General features: G+C 49.6%; 1 protein-coding gene across 4 annotated transcripts in view; it reads right to left on the bottom strand.

Moving 5' to 3' along the window:
• Nucleotides 1-8414, bottom strand: part of AHCYL2 (adenosylhomocysteinase like 2) — a 146627-nt gene extending 138213 nt beyond the window's left edge. For all 4 annotated transcript variants that reach the window (XM_073619343.1, XM_073619345.1, XM_073619344.1 and 1 more), the window contains exon 1: nucleotides 8035-8414. In XM_073619343.1, the coding sequence (XP_073475444.1) occupies nucleotides 8035-8295 (261 nt within the window). In that variant the 5' untranslated portion in view covers nucleotides 8296-8414. The remainder of the gene's footprint in view (nucleotides 1-8034) is intronic.
• Nucleotides 8415-19382: the final 10968 nt, after the last annotated feature.

The following is a 19382-nucleotide window of genomic DNA, read 5'->3' as shown; positions in this document are numbered from 1 at the left end:
CCCAAATCGACCTCTCCGCTCTTCTCGAGACCTCCTGCTTTCAAGCTCTCTCATCTCCTCCTCCCATGCTCGTCTCCAGGATTTCTCCAGAGCCTCTCCCATCCTCTGGAACTCGCTACCTCCATCTATCCGGCTATCCCCTACTCTTGCTACCTTCAGGCAATCCCTGAAAACTCATCTCTTCAGGAAAGCCTATCACGTCTCCAACTAATCTCCTACCACTTCCACCAGCTCATTCCCCACAGTTACAACCTTTTGTACCACCTGCCCCACCCTATTAGATTGTAAGCTCTTCTGAGCAGGGCCCTCTTAATCCTATTGTATTGTATTGTATTATAACTATATTGTCTCCTTTTTATATTGTAAAGCGCTGCGTAAACTGTTGGCGCTATATAAATCCTGAATAATAATAATAAAATACTATTTTGTATGTGCTAAACTACAACACATAGGTGTAAACTAGTCAAAAAGTAATGAATGAGCCTGGTACTATAAATGCATTTTCATGAAACAATAGGTTTTATTAGAGGACAGACAATAAGTGAATGGACCATTATTCTACTGTATGTACATAGGAGTCAAACCCAAACAGTATGAGACATCAGGTGTTACCTTCACATCAGTCAGGTCCCCATTCACACCTGTACAATTCTGAAGCGGTTAAACACATGTGAAAACCGACCATAAACTGCATCAATAGATCTGAGACATTTTGGTCAATGGTACTGCAGAAGACAATGTTAAGATTTAATTAATTGTCTTGTGTGCCGTTTCACAGGCATTTAATTGTGCAAAAATGTACAAAACGTGGAAAATTCCTAAAACCTTCCATTCGCTCAGGAAGGACAAAATACGGGTGCAGTTTGTGTCCATTATGGTGCGTCCTAGTACAGACTTTTGATGCATGTATACTGCATATGCTACTTCCCGTTGGAGGTGAAGAGGCTCTCTTATGCTAGCTGTATGTGGCTCAAATTTAACAAACTGCAAGAGAGAAGTCAGAGTGTCAGTGTATGGGTAGCTTAATCGCTTCAGCCTCAGAAGATTTTACCCCCTTCCTGACCAGAGCACTTTTTGCAATTCGGCAATGCGTCACTTTAACTGACAATTGCGCAGTCGTGCGACACTGCACCCAAAGAAAATTGATGTCCTTTTTTCCCACAAATAGAGCTTTCTTTTGTTGGTATTTGATCACCTCTGCGGTTTTTATTTCTTGCGCTATAAACAAAAAAGCGTCAATTTCGGGGGGGGGGGGGGGGGGGAAGCAATATTTTTAGCTATAACATCCCCCAAAAATATCTAAAAAAAAAAAAAAAAAAAATTTTTCTCCCCAGTTTAGGCCGATATGTATTCTTCTACATTTTTTTTTTTTTTTTCAAAAAATAACACAACATCGCAATAAGCATTTGATTGGTTTGTGCAAAAGTTATAGCGCCTACAAAATAGGGGATAGATTTATGGCATTTTTATTACTAATTTTTTTTTTACTACTTTACTTTTTACTAGTAATGGCGGCAATCTGTATCAGGACTGCGACAGACAAATCGGAAACTTGACACATTTTTGGGACCATTGGCATTTATACAGCGGTCAGTGCTATAAAAATGCACTGATTACTGTAAGAATGTCACTTGGCAGGGAAGGGGTTAACCACTAGGGGGCGATCAAGGGGTTAATTGTGTTCCCTCTCTGCGAAGGGGGGAGGGGACTGTGTAGGGGAGATGACAGATCGCTCTTCATACTTTGTATGAACAGAAGATCAGTCTCTTCCCCCCTCAGAGAACCGGAAACTGTTTACACATACACAGATCCCGGTTCTCCATGCATCACGAGTGATCGACGGGAGCCCGGCGATGATCGTGACCGCCGGGCACTTGCACCGGCTCCGGGGGCAAGCAGCGGCCGCACGCGCCGCCTAGTGGCCACAGGGCGAAGCGACAATACATAACGTCATTTCGCCCAGCCGTGCCATTCTGCCGCAGTAAAACTGCGGCAGCTGGTCGGCAAGTGGTTAAAGCTCAATTCAATTTTGTATCAGGATGGGAAGTCCCCCGTACTGCTTCAGGGATACTTCCCTACTTCCCTATTTTTTGTCCAGTCACATGAAGGAGTGGTGACTGCAGGTGAAAAGAGGAAGCGCTGACAACGGCTGGGACACCGCTCCTAGGAATTCTCAACTGTTGTCAAGTGCATCCTCTTCTCCCCTGCAGCTGACGCTCACACCAGAATCACGTGACCAGACAGGGTTAAAAATAGGCAAGTATAGACATCTTGGCAGCAGAGGACATTTTTAAATAAATATTACTAATGTTCGGTAGTAAATCCACTTCAAAACAAAGCAGGAGTTTAAATTACATTTTAAAAGGTGCTCTTAATGCAGGGCAATGCAACAGGTTCACACTAATTCTGCCATCACTAAAGCTGCACATACCTTCCCCTCACCTGCCATTTAAAGTGAAGGCAGATGGCAGTGTTTGCTCTAGTTCATGCTGATACAATACTTCGTATTCTTCTCACCCCATGCAACGACGCTGGGACAATCACCAGCCATTACATGGAGTGGGTCACATGCTTCTCCATACCCAGAAGTCCCAGATATTTCCTTCAGTCCTGACAACTGAACAAAAAGGTTAATAAAGGCTAATGCACACTTAAGTTAAAAAAAAAAAAAAAAAAAAAAAAAAAGTAAAAGGTAAGGCATATTTTTATGCTGAGGGTTTAGAAACACTTCACACTAGAGCTGCACGATTAATTGTTAAGAATCGTTATTCTACGCAGAGAATTCTGTGCTGAAGCAGACGGCTGTCACAAAAAAAAAAAAAAAAAAAAAAAAAACCCAGGCAGGCTGCTAAGTATCACAACATTCCTCAGCTACAGAACTATAAACATTGGAATGTTTAGTCCTTTAGGGTCCTTTCACACTGGGGCGGTTTGCAGGCACTATTGTGCTAATAAATAGTGCCTGCAAACCGACCCAAAAGTGCCACGGCTTTCACACTGGATCGGTGCGCTGGCAGGACGGTAAAAAAAGTCCTGCTAGCAGCATCTTCGGAGCGGTGAAGGAGCGGAGTGTATACCGCTCCTGCCCATTGAAATCAATGGGACGTCGCAGCTATACCGCCGGCAAAGCGCCTCTGCTAGTGGCCGCATACAGATGGTAAAACGCTGCTTACAATAGCGACGCTTTACCGCCGACGCCCGCCCCAGTGTGAAAGGGCCCTTAGATCAAAGGAATGAATTTTAGTGGGGGAAGTTTAACCACAAGCAGAGGTTCACACAAAAATTGAACCTCCACTTTTCGGAAGCCTCCCCCCCCCCCCCCCCCCCGGTGTCACAATTGGCACCTTTCGGGGGGGGGGGGGGGGGGACACAACAGTAAAGTTAGCCCAATTTTTTTTTATATTGTGAAATATAATGTTACGCCAAGTAAATTGATACCCAACATGTCACGCTTCAAAATTGCGCCCGCTCGTGGAATGGCGTCAAACTTTTACCCTTAAAAATCTCCATAGGCGACGTTTAAAAAAATTCTACAGGTTGCATGTTTTGCATTACAGAGGAGGTCTAGGGCTAGAATTATTGCTCTCGCTCTACTGATCGCAGCGACACCTCACATGTGTGGTTTGACCACGGTTTTCATATGCAGGCGCTACGAACGTATGCGTTCGCTTCTGCGCGCGAGCTCGTCGGGACAGGGCGCTTTAAAAAAAATTTTTTTTTTATTATTATTTATTTTACTTTATTTTATTTATTTTTTCACTGTTAAAAAAAAAAAAAAAAAAATTGGATCACTTTTATTCCTATTACAAGGAATGTAAACATCCCTTGTAATAGAAAAAAGCATGACAGGTCCTCTTCAATATGAGATCTGGGGTCAAAAAGACCTCAGATCTCATATTTAGACTTTAATGCAAAAAAAAAAAAAAAAAGTCGTTTAAAAAAAAAAATTACAAAAAAAAAAAATGTGCCTTTAAGAGAAGTGGGCGGAGCTGACGTCATGACGTCGCTCCGGCCGTCCTATAGTATGGAGACGGGTGGGTGCATTCTTCGCCTCACTCGTCTCCATACTGAGGAAGGGAAAGGACCCGATCGCCTCCGCCGCTACCGACGGCTCCGGTAAGCGGCGGAGGGCGATTTTTTTTTTTGGCCCGATTTTATTTTTTGGGCCGATTTAATTTTTTTTTCCCCTTCATCTCAAAATCTAACAGACCCCTTTCACACTGGGGAGTTTTTTCAGGCACTTTTGGGCTAAAAGTAGGGCCAGTAAAGTGTCTGCAAAATGGCTCCCCTGCAGTCTCAGTGTGAAAGCCCGAGTGCTTTCACACTGGGGCAATGCGCTGGCAGGATGTTAAAAAAAAAAAAGTCCTGCAAGCAGCATCTTTGGAGCGGTGTATACCGCTCCTCCACCACTCCTGCCCAATGAAATGAATGGGTACTGCAGCCAAAGCGCCTGCAAAGCGCTTCGGCACTACACGGGCACATTTAACCCCCTAATCGGCCGCTAGCTGTGTTATAAGCGCCCTGCTAGCAGCCGAATAGCGCCGCTAAAACTAGCAGCGTTTTACCATCAACGCCCGCCAGCTCCAGTGTGAAAGCAGCCTAAAGTAATAAGTGATACAGAAAATTTCTTACATTTAAACATTAAACAAAACAAACCTCCAATCAGTTCACTTGTATGTATAATTTAGATAAAAAAAAAAACACTATATCTTAAATATTAAAATACACAAAAACAGGTAATCAAAACTTTTGGAAGAAAAAAATGGGCAAACGTTACGTTTTGTTTTTTTTTTTTTAAATTCAAAAGTGTATTTTTCCAAAAAAATAGCATTTGAAAGACCGCTGTGCAAATGCCATGTGACATAAATTATAACCGCTATTTTATTCCCTAGGGTCTCTGCTAAAAAAATTATATATATATTTTATGTTTGGGGGTTCTAAGTGATTTTCTAGCAGAAAATACAGGATTTTTACTTGTAAGCAACAAGTGCCAGAAAAGATTTAGTCTTTAAATGGTTAAACTGAGAACTTCCTACACACAGATGTTCAGTTCATTGATAAGTAGAAACATTGTATTTCTTAGCTTCTTTTCTCAGACTTGGCAGGCTGCCCAGATAGGAAAGACAACTCTCCATGGGAAGACTTCAGGCAACTTGCATTGACTTCTACTACAGAAGTAATTTGCAAGTTGTGCTGAAGTTTTAAATCAGCCTTTTTTATCAGCACAAGCGGCCGATGCCGATTAACTAAAAAATGCCAACTATTGGCCGACCTCTAGTGCATGTGATCGGCGGAGGACCAATCAGCACTGTCCAGACAGAGGGTCAGGGGTCCTGCAGCCTCATAGGTCATTCGGGGGAGAATGAGAACTCCTCCTACAAGCTTTAACCAGACACTAATGGAGGTTACAAGACTGCTCTAATTGCCGATTTAAAAAAGTATTTACCGGTTTATATTTACTAAAGTAGCTGCATTTCCAAGTTGTGTACTGTGGGAGACCAGATATAGTAAATACAGGTTTAGTAACATTTTAAAGCAATGTTCCACCCATCTTCAGCACTCTCTCTGGTATGAATTTAGCTCATCCTTTTACCAATGCAATTTTTTTTCTTATTATTTCGCAAAGGGGTCCTGGGATAGCGGCGTCATGTATCCCAGGAGCCCTTGAGAATCGCCTGACGAAATCTTGCGTTGGCAACCTCTCAATAGGGAAAGCAGCGGCATTACTCCGCATGCGCAAGATCAGGAGGTGCATGCTGGGTAGCCAGCGGCACGTAAATCCCAGAAATGAAGAAAGGAGGGCTTCAGATACCCACAGCTAAAATGGAACCTGCCTGCTTCTGAGATCTGGAAGTAAAAAACTATTTTTCAAGAACGTATACGTGCAACACAACATATGACATGATGCAAATGTTAATGTACATTTTTGGACAAATACAAAGCAGGTCTTTTTTTTTTTTTTTTTTTTTTAGTGTATGGGGGACTGGAACTCTGCTTTAAGATGGTTCCAAAGTTATAACTTTTTCTTCCCTTAATACATTCCCTGCATCAAAGTAAAAAATGTTTTAGCATTTGCTACCCCCCCAACACTCACCTGAGCCCTGTACCGCTGTGCATGGCTGCATCTGGCCTCTCCCTTACCGCACAGCCTTTGCTGAGGCAGTGGGGGCCATTGGTTCCTGCTGCGGTTAGTCCAATCCAGTGAGCAGAGAATGGGGCTGAGCTACACTGTGTCTATAGATGCAGGCAGCCCAGCTCGGGAGCGAGCCCGTATGAGTGCCCCCCATAGAAAGAGTTTTGCTATGGGGTACTCAAAAGAGGCGCACTGGCGGGGGACCTGAGCACAGGATCAGGGTGCTCTGTGCACCACCATTGCACAGAGCAGGTAAGTATATCATGTTTATTTATTTATTTTTTTTTTAATTAAAACACCACAGACTTTAGCCTTGGTTCACATTGATGCTACTTTGAAATCGCGCCCACTTCACTTGAGGTAGCGAGATTTCAAAGTAGCAAGGTCAGCACGATTTCCGGTGCTACTTGATAGACATCTGTGTGGCTTCATGCACAGATTTCTATTGAAGTTGCACCTGAAAATCGGCAAAACTAGTGCAGGAACTACTTTTGCAAATTGGTGCGAAGTCACACCGGTTGAAACAGTGTCATTGCCTCCAATAGGCTGCGACTTGTCATGCAATTTGATCTCTCAAATCACATGGAAAAAAATAAATAAATAAATCCCTCCAACGTGAACCTAGGCCTACAAACACTCTAAGGCTCCTTTCACACTGGGTTTTTCCAAGCACTTTTGTTCTTTAAAAAGTGCCTGAAAAGCTCTAGAAAAATGCTTTCATTTAGGTCGCTTTCTGCCTAAAAAAAAAAAAAACTGACCTGATCGGACCTTGCGGAGTCCCCTATGGAGCTGCGGGTGTCAGTGGACACATGTCTGCTGACACTTGATGCTACACGATCGTAGCCCCAAAGTCCAGACAGGTGGTGGTCCTATTTCCCCATCTGTCTGGTGGATCAGATGAACACGGACAGGCGGTGCGTTTCCAGCCAATTACCCCATAGAGGAGGCTCAGCGGAGAGGCCAGGAACGGTCATCCACCTGCTCAGCGGGGACCAGTGGATCGATCCCCCGCTAAGCAATCAGATTCCGTTAAGACGGAGGTGCCCATGTGAAAGGGACCATTACGTCTAGGAATGTGTTTACACTGGGGTGGTGCACTTCCGTTGCAATATAAAAGATTCCTGCTTGCAGCAGATTTGGAGAGTTAAAAAAAACTGCCCCAAAAATGCTGCTCCCTACTGAAATGAATGGGAACTTCAACAAAAACGCCCCCACTAAGCGTTTTTGAGTCACATGTCCTTTAAAAGCCACACGGTGCAAAAACACAGCAAAAACGCTCCTATTTTACTGGCAGCTTTGAAGTGAACCAGTGTGAAAAGCAAGCACCAATGACAGTTCAACTCCTGACATTTACCTGTAATAACCAATCATGCAGCGGTCCATTGCCTGGTCACATGACCAATGCCTAGGCATTCTTTATTGAAAAGATCTGAGGCAGAGGATGCTGATGATGTGAATGAGAAGATAACATCCCTGGAGCGGTCACCCCCTTATGTCAGTGTATACCCCTGTAATGGTGCTGGGTACAGGCAGGACATCTCAAGGTCACCAGTGTGCTCTGACACATACACTGACATTCACTCTGCATCTCTCCTTACTACATTTTCCTGTACAACCATGACAGCCTGAACCAATGGGAGGTGGGCTGGCCCTGGACCAATAGGAGGCCAGAAGGCAGCGATGGAGTGATCTGCGGGAGAGGGTCGGCGCTCACCTGTGAGCACATCACTCCATAGCAACTGCGCCGTCCTCTCCCGCCGCAGGAGGATGGAGGAAAAATAGTCCCCCGGCCCCCATTAGAGAAGATGGGGCCCACTACACCGGGGGAGAGGATGGGGTGACATTGACACACACACGGCTGACGTCAGCGGACAGGTACCGGGGGAGCCGGGGAACATTACCTTCTTCACGGTCCTTGGAGCCTCACTGACTGCGCCCTCCGGGCTCCCAGCGCCTTCTCCCACCTCCCTCGGGCGCTGCGCCGGTTCACTTCTCTTCATAGCGGAGGCGGGAAGCCCCTTGATCGCCTGGCTGAGCGGAGGGGCGGCCGAGTTGTTGTCCGGTTCGGCCATGGCAGCGGAGACCAGCGGGGCCCCGTCGCTCGGCTTGTCCTCCTTCAGCTCCACGTCTGCTATCTTCGCGGTGACCAGCTGTACGGACATGGCGAGTTCTGATGCGGGAGCCTCAAATGCCTCCTGATGCACACAAACACTAGCACGCTGCCGGCAGCCGCTGGGTACGCCCCCCGCCCCGTGCGCCTCGGCCCGCCCCTCTCTCGTAGTGCGTCATGGGAAGTGTAGTTCCCTCGTTAGTGTGGGCGCAGACATGCGCGACAGGAAGGGACTACAAGGCTCTGCATGCTGTGCGCGCGGCTCCCTACCCGCAGCGGCATGACGGGAAATGTAGTGCGCGCTCGTGTCCCGTGTATGCGGAGAGGGGAAAACTGACTACAATACCCGATAGGCCTTGCGGTGCTAGTGATGAGGATGACTGTCAGGGGGTGGGGCTTTACAGTTTCAATGATCTTTATTAGCAGTTGGGGATGGGTGTGAGGTGTGTAATAGTGGCACAGGCCAGCTCTCGTTACTGGTTAGTGTATGGGCGGCTGTGTACATAAATGAATGGACTATGTGATAAGAATGGCAATGTTTCAGTGTAAATACATGCAATGGGCAGGCCTTTTAAGGAAACATAAAAAGCAGATAAATTATTGTCAGGTATTTGATCTCCATGGAAGCCAGGCCTTCTTTTAGTTTCAGACTGACTGCTATTTGCCCAGGTTAGTTATTTTCAGCTTTATTATCAACGTTTTGGTGCCAAAAAAATGCTCCTTCTTATGACCTCAATCCCTTAGATCAGGGGTCTCCAAACTTTTCAAAACGAGGGCCACATTGTAGATTTTACAAGTATTGTGGGACTGAAAAAAAAATCAGTTCTGTATAAACGAATGATTAACATTTAAATAAATGAATATATTTTATATGGATCGTTTTTGCACATCTGTGTCCCTACCAGAGCCTTTCCACACCTCTGTGTCCCCATCAGAGCCTTCCACACCTCTGTGTCCCCACCAGAGCCTTCCAAACGTCTGTGTCCCCATCTGAGCCTTCCACACCTCTGTGTCCCCATCAGAGCCTTCCACACCTCTGTGTCCCCTTCAGAGCCGTCCAAACGTCTGTGTCCTCGTCAGAGCCTTCCACACGTCTGTGTCCTCTTCAGAGCCTTCCACACGTCTGTGTCCCCTTCAGAGCCTTTCACACGTCTGTGTCCCCTTCAGGTCCTTCCAAACTTCTGTGTCCCCATCAGAGCCTTCCACACGTCTGTGTCCCTATCAGAGCCTTTCCACACGTCTGTGTCCTCATCAGAGCCTTCCACACACCTGTGTCCCCATCAGAGCCTTTTCACATGTCTGTGTCCCCATCAGAGCATTCCACACCTCTGTGTCCCCATCAGAGCCTTCCACACCTCTGTGTCCCCATCAGAGCCTTCCACACCTCTGTGTCCCCATCCGACCCTTCCACACCTTTGTGTCCCCTTCAGAGCCTTCCAAGCATCTGTGTCCCCATCAGAGCCTTCCACACGTCTGTGCCCCCTTCAGAGCCTTCCACACGTTTGTGTCCCCTTCAGGTCCTTCCAAACGTCTGTGTCCCCATCAGAGCCTTCCACACGTCTGTGTCCCCTTCAGAGCCTTCCAAACGTCTGTGTCACCATCAGAGCCTTCCACACGTCTGTGTCCCCATCAGAGCCTTCCACACGTCTGTGTCCCCTTCAGAGCCTTCCAAACCTCTGTGTCACCATCAGAGCCTTCCACACGTCTGTGTCCCCATCAGAGCCTTCCACACATCTGTGTCCCTATCAGAGCCTTTCCACACATCTGTGTCCTCATCAGAGCCTTCCACACGCCTGTGTTCCCAATCAGAGCCTTTCCACACGTCTGTGTCCCCATCAGAGCCTTCCACACATCTGTGACCCCATCAGAGCCTTCCACACCTCTGTGTCCCCATCAGAGCCTTCCACACCTCTGTGTCCCCTTCAGAGCCTTCCAAACGTCTGTGTCCTCGTCAGAGCCTTCCACACATCTGTGTCCCCTTCAGAGCCTTCCACACGTCTGTGTCCCCTTCAGAGCCTTCCACACGTCTGTGTCCCCTTCAGGTCCTTCCAAACTTCTGTGTCCCCATCAGAGCCTTCCACACGTCTGTGTCCCTATCAGAGCCTTTCCATACGTCTGTGTCCTCATCAGAGCCTTCCACAGGCCTGTGTCCCCATCAGAGCCTTTTCACATGTCTGTGTCCCCATCAGAGCATTCCACACCTCTGTGTCCCCATCAGAGCCTTCCACACCTCTGTGTCCCCATCAGAGCCTTCCACACCTTTGTGTCCCCTTCAGAGCCTTCCAAGCATCTGTGTCCCCATCAGAGCCTTCCAAGCATCTGTGTCCCCATCAGAGCCTTCCACACGTCTGTGTCCCCTTCAGGTCCTTCCAAACGTCTGTGTCCCCTTCAGGTCCTTCCAAACGTCTGTGTCCCCATCAGAGCCTTCCACACGTCTGTGTCCCCATCAGAGCCTTCCACACGTCTGTGTCCCCTTCAGAGCCTTCTAAACGTCTGTGTCTCCATCTGAGCCTTCCGAACGTCTGTGTCCCCATCAGAGCCTTCCACACATCTGTGTCCCCATCAGAGCCTTCCACACGTCTGTGTCCCCATCAGAGCCTTCCACACCTCTGTGTCCCCATCTGAGCCTTCCAAAGGTCTGTATCCCCATCTGAGCCTTCCACACGTCTGTGTCCCCATCAGAGCCTTCCACACGTCTGTGTCCCCAACAGAGCCTTTTAAAGGTCTGTGTCTCCATCTGAGCCTTTCCACACTTCTGTGTCCCCATCAGAGCCTTCCAAAGGTCTGTGTCCCCATCTGAGCCTTACACACGTCTGTGTCCCCATCAGAGCCTGTCCACACGTCTGTGTCCCCATCAGAGCCTTTTAAAGATCTGTGTCCCCATCTGAGCCTTCCACACGTCTGTGTCCCCATCAGAGCCTTCCAAAGGTCTGGGTCCCCATCTCAGCCTTCCACACGTCTGTGTCCCCATCAGAGCCCTCCACACGTTTGTGTCCCCATCAGAGCCTTCCAAACGTCTGTGTCCCCATCAGAGCTTTCCACACGTCTGTGTCCCCATCAGAGCCTTTCCACACGTCTGTGTCTCCATCAGAGCCTTCCACACGTCTGTGTCCGAACCAGAGCCTTCCAAACGTCTGTGTCCCCTTCAGAGCCTTCCACACATCTGTGTCCCCTTCAGGTCCTTCGAAAAGTCTGTGTCCCCATCAGAGCCTTCCACACGTCTGTGTCCCCATCAGAGCCTTCCACACATCTGTGTCCCCATCAGAGCCTTCCACGCGTCTGTGTTCCCTTCAGAGCCTTCCAAACGTCTGTGTCTCCATCTGAGCCTTCTGGACGTCTGTGTCCCCATCAGAGCCTTCCACACATCTGTGTCCCCATCAGAGCCTTCCACACCTCTGGGTCCCCATCAGAGCCTTCCACACCTCTGTGTCCCCATCTGAGCCTTCCAAAGGTCTGTATCCCCATCTGAGCCTTCCACACATCTGTGTCCCCATCAGAGCCTTCCACACGTCTGTGTCCCCATCAGAGCCTATTAAAGGTCTGTGTCTCCATCTGAGCCTTTCCACACGTCTGTGTCCCCATCAGAGCCTTCCAAAGGTCTGTGTCCCCATCTGAGCCTTCCACACGTCTGTGTCCCCATCAGAGCCTTTCCACACGTCTGTGTCCCCATCAGAGCCTTTTAAAGGTCTGTGTCCCCATCTGAGCCTTCCACACGTCTGTGTCCCCATCAGAGCCTTCCAAAGGTCTGGGTCCCCATCTGAGCCTTCCACACGTCTGTGTCCCCATCAGAGCCCTCCACACGTTTGTGTCCCCATCAGAGCCTTCCACACGTCTGTGTCCCCATCAGAGCTTTCCACACGTCTGTGTCCCCATCAGAGCCTTTCCACACGTCTGTGTCTCCATCAGAGCCTTCCACACGTCTGTGTCCCCACCAGAGCCTTCCAAACGTCTGTGTCCCCTTCAGAGCCTTCCACACATCTGTGTCCCCTTCAGGTCCTTCCAAACGTCTGTGTCCCCATCAGAGCCTTCCACACGTCTGTGTCCCCATCAGAGCCTTCCACACATCTGTGTCCCCATCAGAGCCTTCCACGCGTCTGTGTTCCCTTCAGAGCCTTCCAAACGTCTGTGTCTCCATCTGAGCCTTCCGGACGTCTGTGTCCCCATCAGAGCCTTCCACACGTCTGTGTCCCCATCAGAGCCTTCCACACGTCTGTGTCCCCATCAGAGCCTTCCACACCTCTGGGTCCCCATCAGAGCCTTCCACACCTCTGTGTCCCCATCTGAGCCTTCCAAAGGTCTGTATCCCCATCTGAGCCTTCCACACATCTGTGTCCCCATCAGAGCCTTCCACACGTCTGTGTCCCCATCAGAGCCTTCCAAAGGTCTGTGTCCCCATCTGAGCCTTCCACACGTCTGTGTCCCCATTAGAGCCTTTCCACACGTCTGTGTCCCCATCTGAGCCTTTTAAAGGTCTGTGTCCCCATCTGAACCTTCCACACGTCTGTGTCCCCATCAGAGCCTTCCAAAGGTCTGGGTCCCCATCTGAGCCTTCCACACGTCTGTGTCCCCATCAGAGCCCTCCACACGTTTGTGTCCCCATCAGAGCCTTCCACACGTCTGTGTCCCCATCAGAGCCTTTCCACACGTCTGTGTCCCCATCAGAGCCTTCCACACCTCTGTGTCCCCACCAGAGCCTTCCAAACGTCTGTGTCCCAATCTGAGCCTTCCACACGTCTGTGTCCCCATCAGAGCCTTCCACACCTCTGTGTCCCCGGTAATTTTAGTGATTCATAAGGCCACACATGTAGATTGCCACCATCCCTTGATAATATGTAAAAGAAAACAGAAGCTCTGCACTTAGGACTAAAAAAGAGAGAGAAGTAGGTATACAGCCTCCCCTGATAACCACCTAGAGGGCAATTATGTATAAAGAAAGTAAAAAATGAGGTGAATGGCGCTCCCTACTGGGTAGTAAAATAATCTGTTTGTGCAGCAACAGTGCTACCAAACCACTATAATGATATGCACATTAAGTGATAACCCCCCTATCTTGTAACTATATCCAAACAAATCAATCACTGCTGCAAAATTAATCAATTATACCATAAAACCATAAATAACAAAGTGTAAAACTCGGTGATATATAGTTATATACAGTGCTAGGCATATATGCAATATTGTGCCAATCTTATTAAAAAATGTGCATCATATCAAGTCCAATATGTGGATATCAAAAAACAAATCATCCAGCAAAAATATAAAATATAATAGATAATGATAAAGTGTCAAAAAAATATATAGTAATAAAAAAATATAGTAATTAAAAAAAAAAAATTAGTGCAGCTCCAAAAAATGACAAAATATTTTAAAGTTCAAACAGTCTGGTGACTCTTGTGCTCAATTTGACCGGTGACTTCTGTGCTCCCCCTATGGCTCCCCACTCACCAGCTCCTTATACCCCTACAGGGGTGACAGGCAATATGGAACATCATAGCTACTCCTCATGGATGGTCTTCTGTGGTCCCTCTGTCAATGGCCCGTGCTTCCACTTAGACAGGACGTCCGGATCTGTCAGCCGCACATCACAACCCCTGCCACCATGTCCAGAAAGGGGATCCTCAGGGATAAGTCCTCATTGGAAGAGATCAAACCCCCATAGTGTAGTATTTTAGATAAAAAAGCTTTTATTTAAAATAATATAAAAACACAAAAAAATTCCCTATGTCAGGGATAAAAGCTACAAAAACACTACAGCGTATGTACAATCGTTATCCAGGAAAAGCCGCCTCGCAGCGTGTGGTCCAGCTGTGTTCCAGGCTCCCTGTCTCTGTACCGGAAGTGATGTAAGTGCGTAGCCCTGCCTTACACGTTTCGTCTCCATCAGAGCCTTCCACACCTCTGTGTCATCATCAGATGCCTCTACCCGTCTGTGTCCTTATCAGAGCCTTTCCACACGTCTGTGTCCTCATCAGAGCCTTCCACATGTCTGTGTCCCCATCAGAGCCTTTTCACACGTCTGTGTCCCCATCAGAGCCTTCCACACATCTGTGTCCCCATCAGAGCCTTCCATACCTCTGTGTCCCCATCAGAGCCTTCCACACTTCTGTGTCCCCATCAGAGCCTTCCACATTTCTGTGTCCCCATCAGAGCCTTCCACACCTCTGTGTCCCCATCAGAGCCTTCCACACCTCTGTGTCACCATCAGAGCCTTCCACACGTCTGTGTCCCCATCAGAGTCTCCTTGCACATTGTGTCCCCATTAGAGCTTTTCCACACATCTGTGTCCCCATCAGAGCCTTTCCCCACCTCTGTGTCCCCCATCAGAGTCTCCCCATATCTGTGTCCGCCATTAGAGTCTTCTCATCATCAGTGTCCCCAGCAGAGTCTCCCCATCATCAGTGTCCCTAGCAGAGTGTCCCCATCATCAGTGTCCCCAGCAGAGTGTCCCCATCATCAGTGTCCCCAGCAGAGTCTCCCCATTATCAGTGTCCCCAGCAAAGTCTCCCCATCATCAGTCTCCCCAGCAGAGTGCCCCATCATTAGTGTCCCCATCATCAGTGTCCCCATCATCAGTGTCCCCATCATCAGTGTCCCCAGCAGAGTGTCCTTACCATCAGTGTCCCCAGCAGAGTGCCCCCATCATCAGTGTCCCCATCATCAGTGTCCTCATCAGCAGTGCCCCCATCATCAGTACCCCCATCATCAGTCTCCCCATCAGCAGTGCCCCCATCATCAGTGTCACCAGCAGAGTGTCCTTATCATCAGTGTCCCCAGTAGAGTGTCCCCATCAGAGCCTTCCACACCTCTGTGTCCCCATCAGAGCCTTCCACACCTCTTTGTCCCCATCAGAGCCTTCCACATGTCTGTGTCCCCATCAGAGTCTCCTTGCACATTGTGTCCCCATTAGAGCCTTTCCACACATCTGTGTCCCCATCAGAGTCTCCCCCATATCTGTGTCCCCCATTAGAGTCTCCTTATCATTAGTGTCCCCAGCATAGTCTCCCCATCATCAGTGTCCCTAGCAGAGTGTCCCAATCAGCAGTGTCCCCAGCAGAGTGTCTCCATCATCAGTGTCCCCCGCAGAGTGTCCCCATCATCAGTGTCCCCAGCAGAGTCTCCCCATTATCAATGTCCCCAGCAGAATCTCCCCATCATTAGTCTTCCCATCATTAGTGTCCCCAGCAGAGTGCCTCCATCATTAGTGTCCCCATCATCAGTGTCCTCATCAACAGTGCCCCCATCATCAGTGTCCCCATCATCATTGTCTCCAGCAGAGTGTCACCATCATCAGTGTCCCCAGCAGAGTGTCCTTATCATCAGTGTCCCCAGCAGAGTGTCCCCATCAGAGCCTTCCTGCACGTTATGTCCCCATCAGAGCCTTTCCACACATCTGTGTCCCCATCAGAGCCTTCCACACATCTGTGTCCCCATCAGAGCCTTTCTACACCTCTGTGTCCCCCATCAGAGTCTCCCCCATATCTGTGTCCTCCATTAGAGTCTCCTCATCATCAGTGTCCCCAGCAGAGTCTCCCCATCATCAGTGTCCCCAGCAGAGTCTCCCCATTATCAATGTCCCCAGCAGAATCTCCCCATCCTCAGTCTCCCCATCATTAGTGTCCCCAGCAGAGTGCCTCCATCATTAGTGTCTCCATCATCAGTGTCCTCATCAACAGTGCCCCCATCATCAGTGTCCCCATCATCATTGTCTCCAGCAGAGTGTCACCATCATCAGTGTCCCCAGCAGAGTGTCCTTATCATCATCGTCCCCAGCAGAGTGTCCCCATCAGAGCCTTCCTGCACGTTGTGTCCCCATCAGTGCCTTTCCACACATCTGTGTCCCCATCAGAGCCTTCCACACATCTGTGTCCCCATCAGAGCCTTTCCACACCTCTGTGTCCCCCCATCAGAGTCTCCCCCATATCTGTGTCCTCCATTAGAGTCTTCTCATCATCAGTGTCCCCAGCAGAGTCTCCCAATCATCAGTGTCCCCAGCAGAGTGTCCCCATCAGCAGTGTCCCCAGCAGAGTGTCCCCAGTAGAGTCTCCCCATCATCAGTGTCCCCAGAAGAGTGCCCCAATCATCAGCCTCCCCATCATCTGTGTCCTTGTCAGCAGTGCCCCATCATCAGTGTCCCCAGCAGAGTGTCCCCATCAGAGCCTTCCACACATCTGTGTCCCCATCAGAGTCTCCTTGCAAATTGTTTCCCCATCAGAGCCTTTCCACACATCTGTGTCCCCATCAGAGCCTTCCACACATCTGTGTCCCCATCAGAGTCTCCCCCATATCTGTGTCCTCCATTAGAGTCTCCTCGTCATCAGTGTCCCCAGCAGAGTCTCCCCATCATCAGTGCCCCCAGCAGAGTGTCCCCATCAGCAGTGTCCCCAGCAGAGTCTCCCCATCATCAGTGTCCCCATCATCAGTGTCCCCATCATCAGTGTCCCCATCATCAGTGTCCTCATCAGCAGTGCCCCCATCATCATTGTCCCCATCATCAGTGTCCCCATCATCAGTATCCTCATCAGCAGTGCCCCCATCATCAGTGTCCCCAGCAGAGTGCCCCCATCATCAGTGTCCCCATCATCAGTGTCCTCATCAGCAGTGCCCCATCATCAGTGTCCCCATCATCAGTGTCCCCAGCAGAGTGTCCCCATCATCAGTGTCCCCAGCAGAGTGTCCTTATCATCAGTGTCCCCATCAGAGCCTTCCACACGTCTGTGTCCCTTTCAGAGTCTCCTTGTACATTGTGTCCCCATCAGAGCCTTTCCACACATCTGTGTCCCCATCAGAGCCTACCACACATCTGTGTCCACATCAGAGCCTTTCCACACCACTGTGTCCCCCATCAGAGTCTCCCCCATATCTGTGTCCCCCATTAGAGTCTCCTCATCATCAGTGTCCCCAGCAGAGTCTCCCGATCATCAGTGTCCCCAGCAGAGTGTCCTCATCAGCAGTGTCCCCAGCAGAGTTTCCCCATCATCAGTGTCCCCAGCAGAGTGCCCCCATTATCAGTGTCCCCATCATCAGTGTCCCCATCATCTGTGTCTTTGTCAGCAGTGCCCCCATCATCAGTGTCCCCAGCAAAGTGTCCTTACTATCAGTGTCCCCAGCAGAGTGCCCCCATCATCAGTGTTCCCATCATCAGTGTCCCCATCATCTGTGTCTTTGTCAGCAGTGCCCACATCATCAGTGTCCCCATCAGAGTCTCCCCCATATCTGTGTCCCCCATTAGAGTCTCCTCATCATCAGTGTCCCCAGCAGAGTCTCCCGATCATCAGTGTCCCCAGCAGAGTGTCCTCTTCAGCAGTGTCCCCAGCAGTGTCCCCAGCAGAGTCTCCCCATCATCAGTGTCCCCAGCAGAGTGCCCCCATTATCAGTGTCCCCATCATCAGTGTCCCCATCATCTGTGTCTTTGTCAGCAGTGCCCCCATCATCAGTGTCCCCAGCAAAGTGTCCTTACTATCAGTGTCCCCAGCAGAGTGCCCCCATCATCAGTGTTCCCATCATCAGTGTCCCCATCATCTGTGTCTTTGTCAGCAGTGCCCTCATCATCAGTGTCCCCAGCAGAGTGTCCTTACTATCAGTGTCCCCAGCAGAGTGTTCCCATTATCAGTGTCCCCAGCAGAGTGTCACCATCATCAGTGTCCCAGCAGAGTGTCCCCATCATCATTACCCCCAGCAGAGTCTCCCCATCATCAGTGTCCCTAGCAGAGTCTCCTCATCATCAGTATCCCCAGCAGAGTCTCCCCATCATCAGTGTCATCAGCAGAGTCTCCCCATCATCAGTGCCCCAGCAGAGTGTCACCATCATCAGTGGCCCCACCACAGTCTCCCCATCATCAGTGTCCCCAGCAGAGTCTCCCCATCATCAGTGTCCCCAGCAGAGTCTCCCCATTATCAATGTCCCCAGCAGAATCTCCCCATCATCAGTCTCCCCATCATTAGTGTCCCCAGCAGAGTGCCTCCATCATTAGTGTCCCCATCATCAGTGTCCTCATCAACAGTGCCCCCATCATCAGTGTCCCCATCATCATTGTCTCCAGCAGAGTGTCACCATCATCAGTGTCCCCAGCAGAGTGTCCTTATCATCAGCGTCCCCAGCAGAATGTCCCCATCAGAGCCTTCCTGCACGTTGTGTCCCCATCAGAGCCTTTCCACACATCTGTGTCCCCATCAGAGCCTTCCACACATCTGTGTCCCCATCAGAGCCTTTCCACACCTCTGTGTCCCCCATCAGAGTCTCCCCCATATCTGTGTCCTCCATTAGAGTCTCCTCATCATCAGTGTCCCCAGCAGAGTCTCCCGATCATCAGTGTCCCCAGCAGAGTGTCCCCATCAGCAGTGTCCCCAGCAGAGTGTCCCCAGTAGAGTCTCCCCATCATCAGTGTCCCCAGAAGAGTGCCCCAATCATCAGTCTCCCCATCATCTGTGTTCTTGTCAGCAGTGCCCCATCATCAGTGTCCCCAGCAGAGTGTCCCCATCAGAGCCTTCCACACATCTGTGTCCCCATCAGAGTCTCCTTGCAAATTGTGTCCCCATCAGAGCCTTTCCACACATCTGTGTCCCCATCAGAGCCTTCCACACATCTGTGTCCCCATCAGAGCCTTTCCACACCTCTATGTCCCCCATCAGAGTCTCCCCCATATCTATGTCCTCCATTAGAGTCTCCTCATCATCAGTGTCCCCAGCAGAGTCTCCCCATCATCAGTGCCCCCAGCAGAGTGTCCCCATCAGCAGTGTCCCCAGCAGAGTCTCCCCATCATCAGTGTCCCCAGCAGATCAGTGTCCCCATCATCAGTGTCCTCATCATCAGTGTCCTCATCAGCAGTGCCCCCATCATCATTGTCCCCATCATCAGTGTCCCCATCATCAGTGTCCCCATCAGCAGTGCCCCCATCATCAGTGTCCCCAGCAGAGTGCCCCCATCATCAGTGTCCCCATCATCAGTGTCCTCATCAGCAGTGCCCCATCATCAGTGTCCCCATCATCAGTGTCCCCAGCAGAGTGTCCCCATCATCAGTGTCCCCAGCAGAGTGTCCTTATCATCAGTGTCCCCATCAGAGCCTTCCACACGTCTGTGTCCCTTTCAGAGTCTCCTTGTACATTGTGTCCCCATCAGAGCCTTTCCACACATCTGTGTCC

Source organism: Aquarana catesbeiana, linkage group LG03 (assembly GCF_042186555.1).
Source record: "Aquarana catesbeiana isolate 2022-GZ linkage group LG03, ASM4218655v1, whole genome shotgun sequence".
NCBI classification, from domain to species: Eukaryota; Metazoa; Chordata; class Amphibia; order Anura; family Ranidae; genus Aquarana; species Aquarana catesbeiana.
The sequence above is the reverse complement of the archived record's forward strand: the minus strand, read 5'-3'. Positions and strand labels throughout refer to the sequence as shown.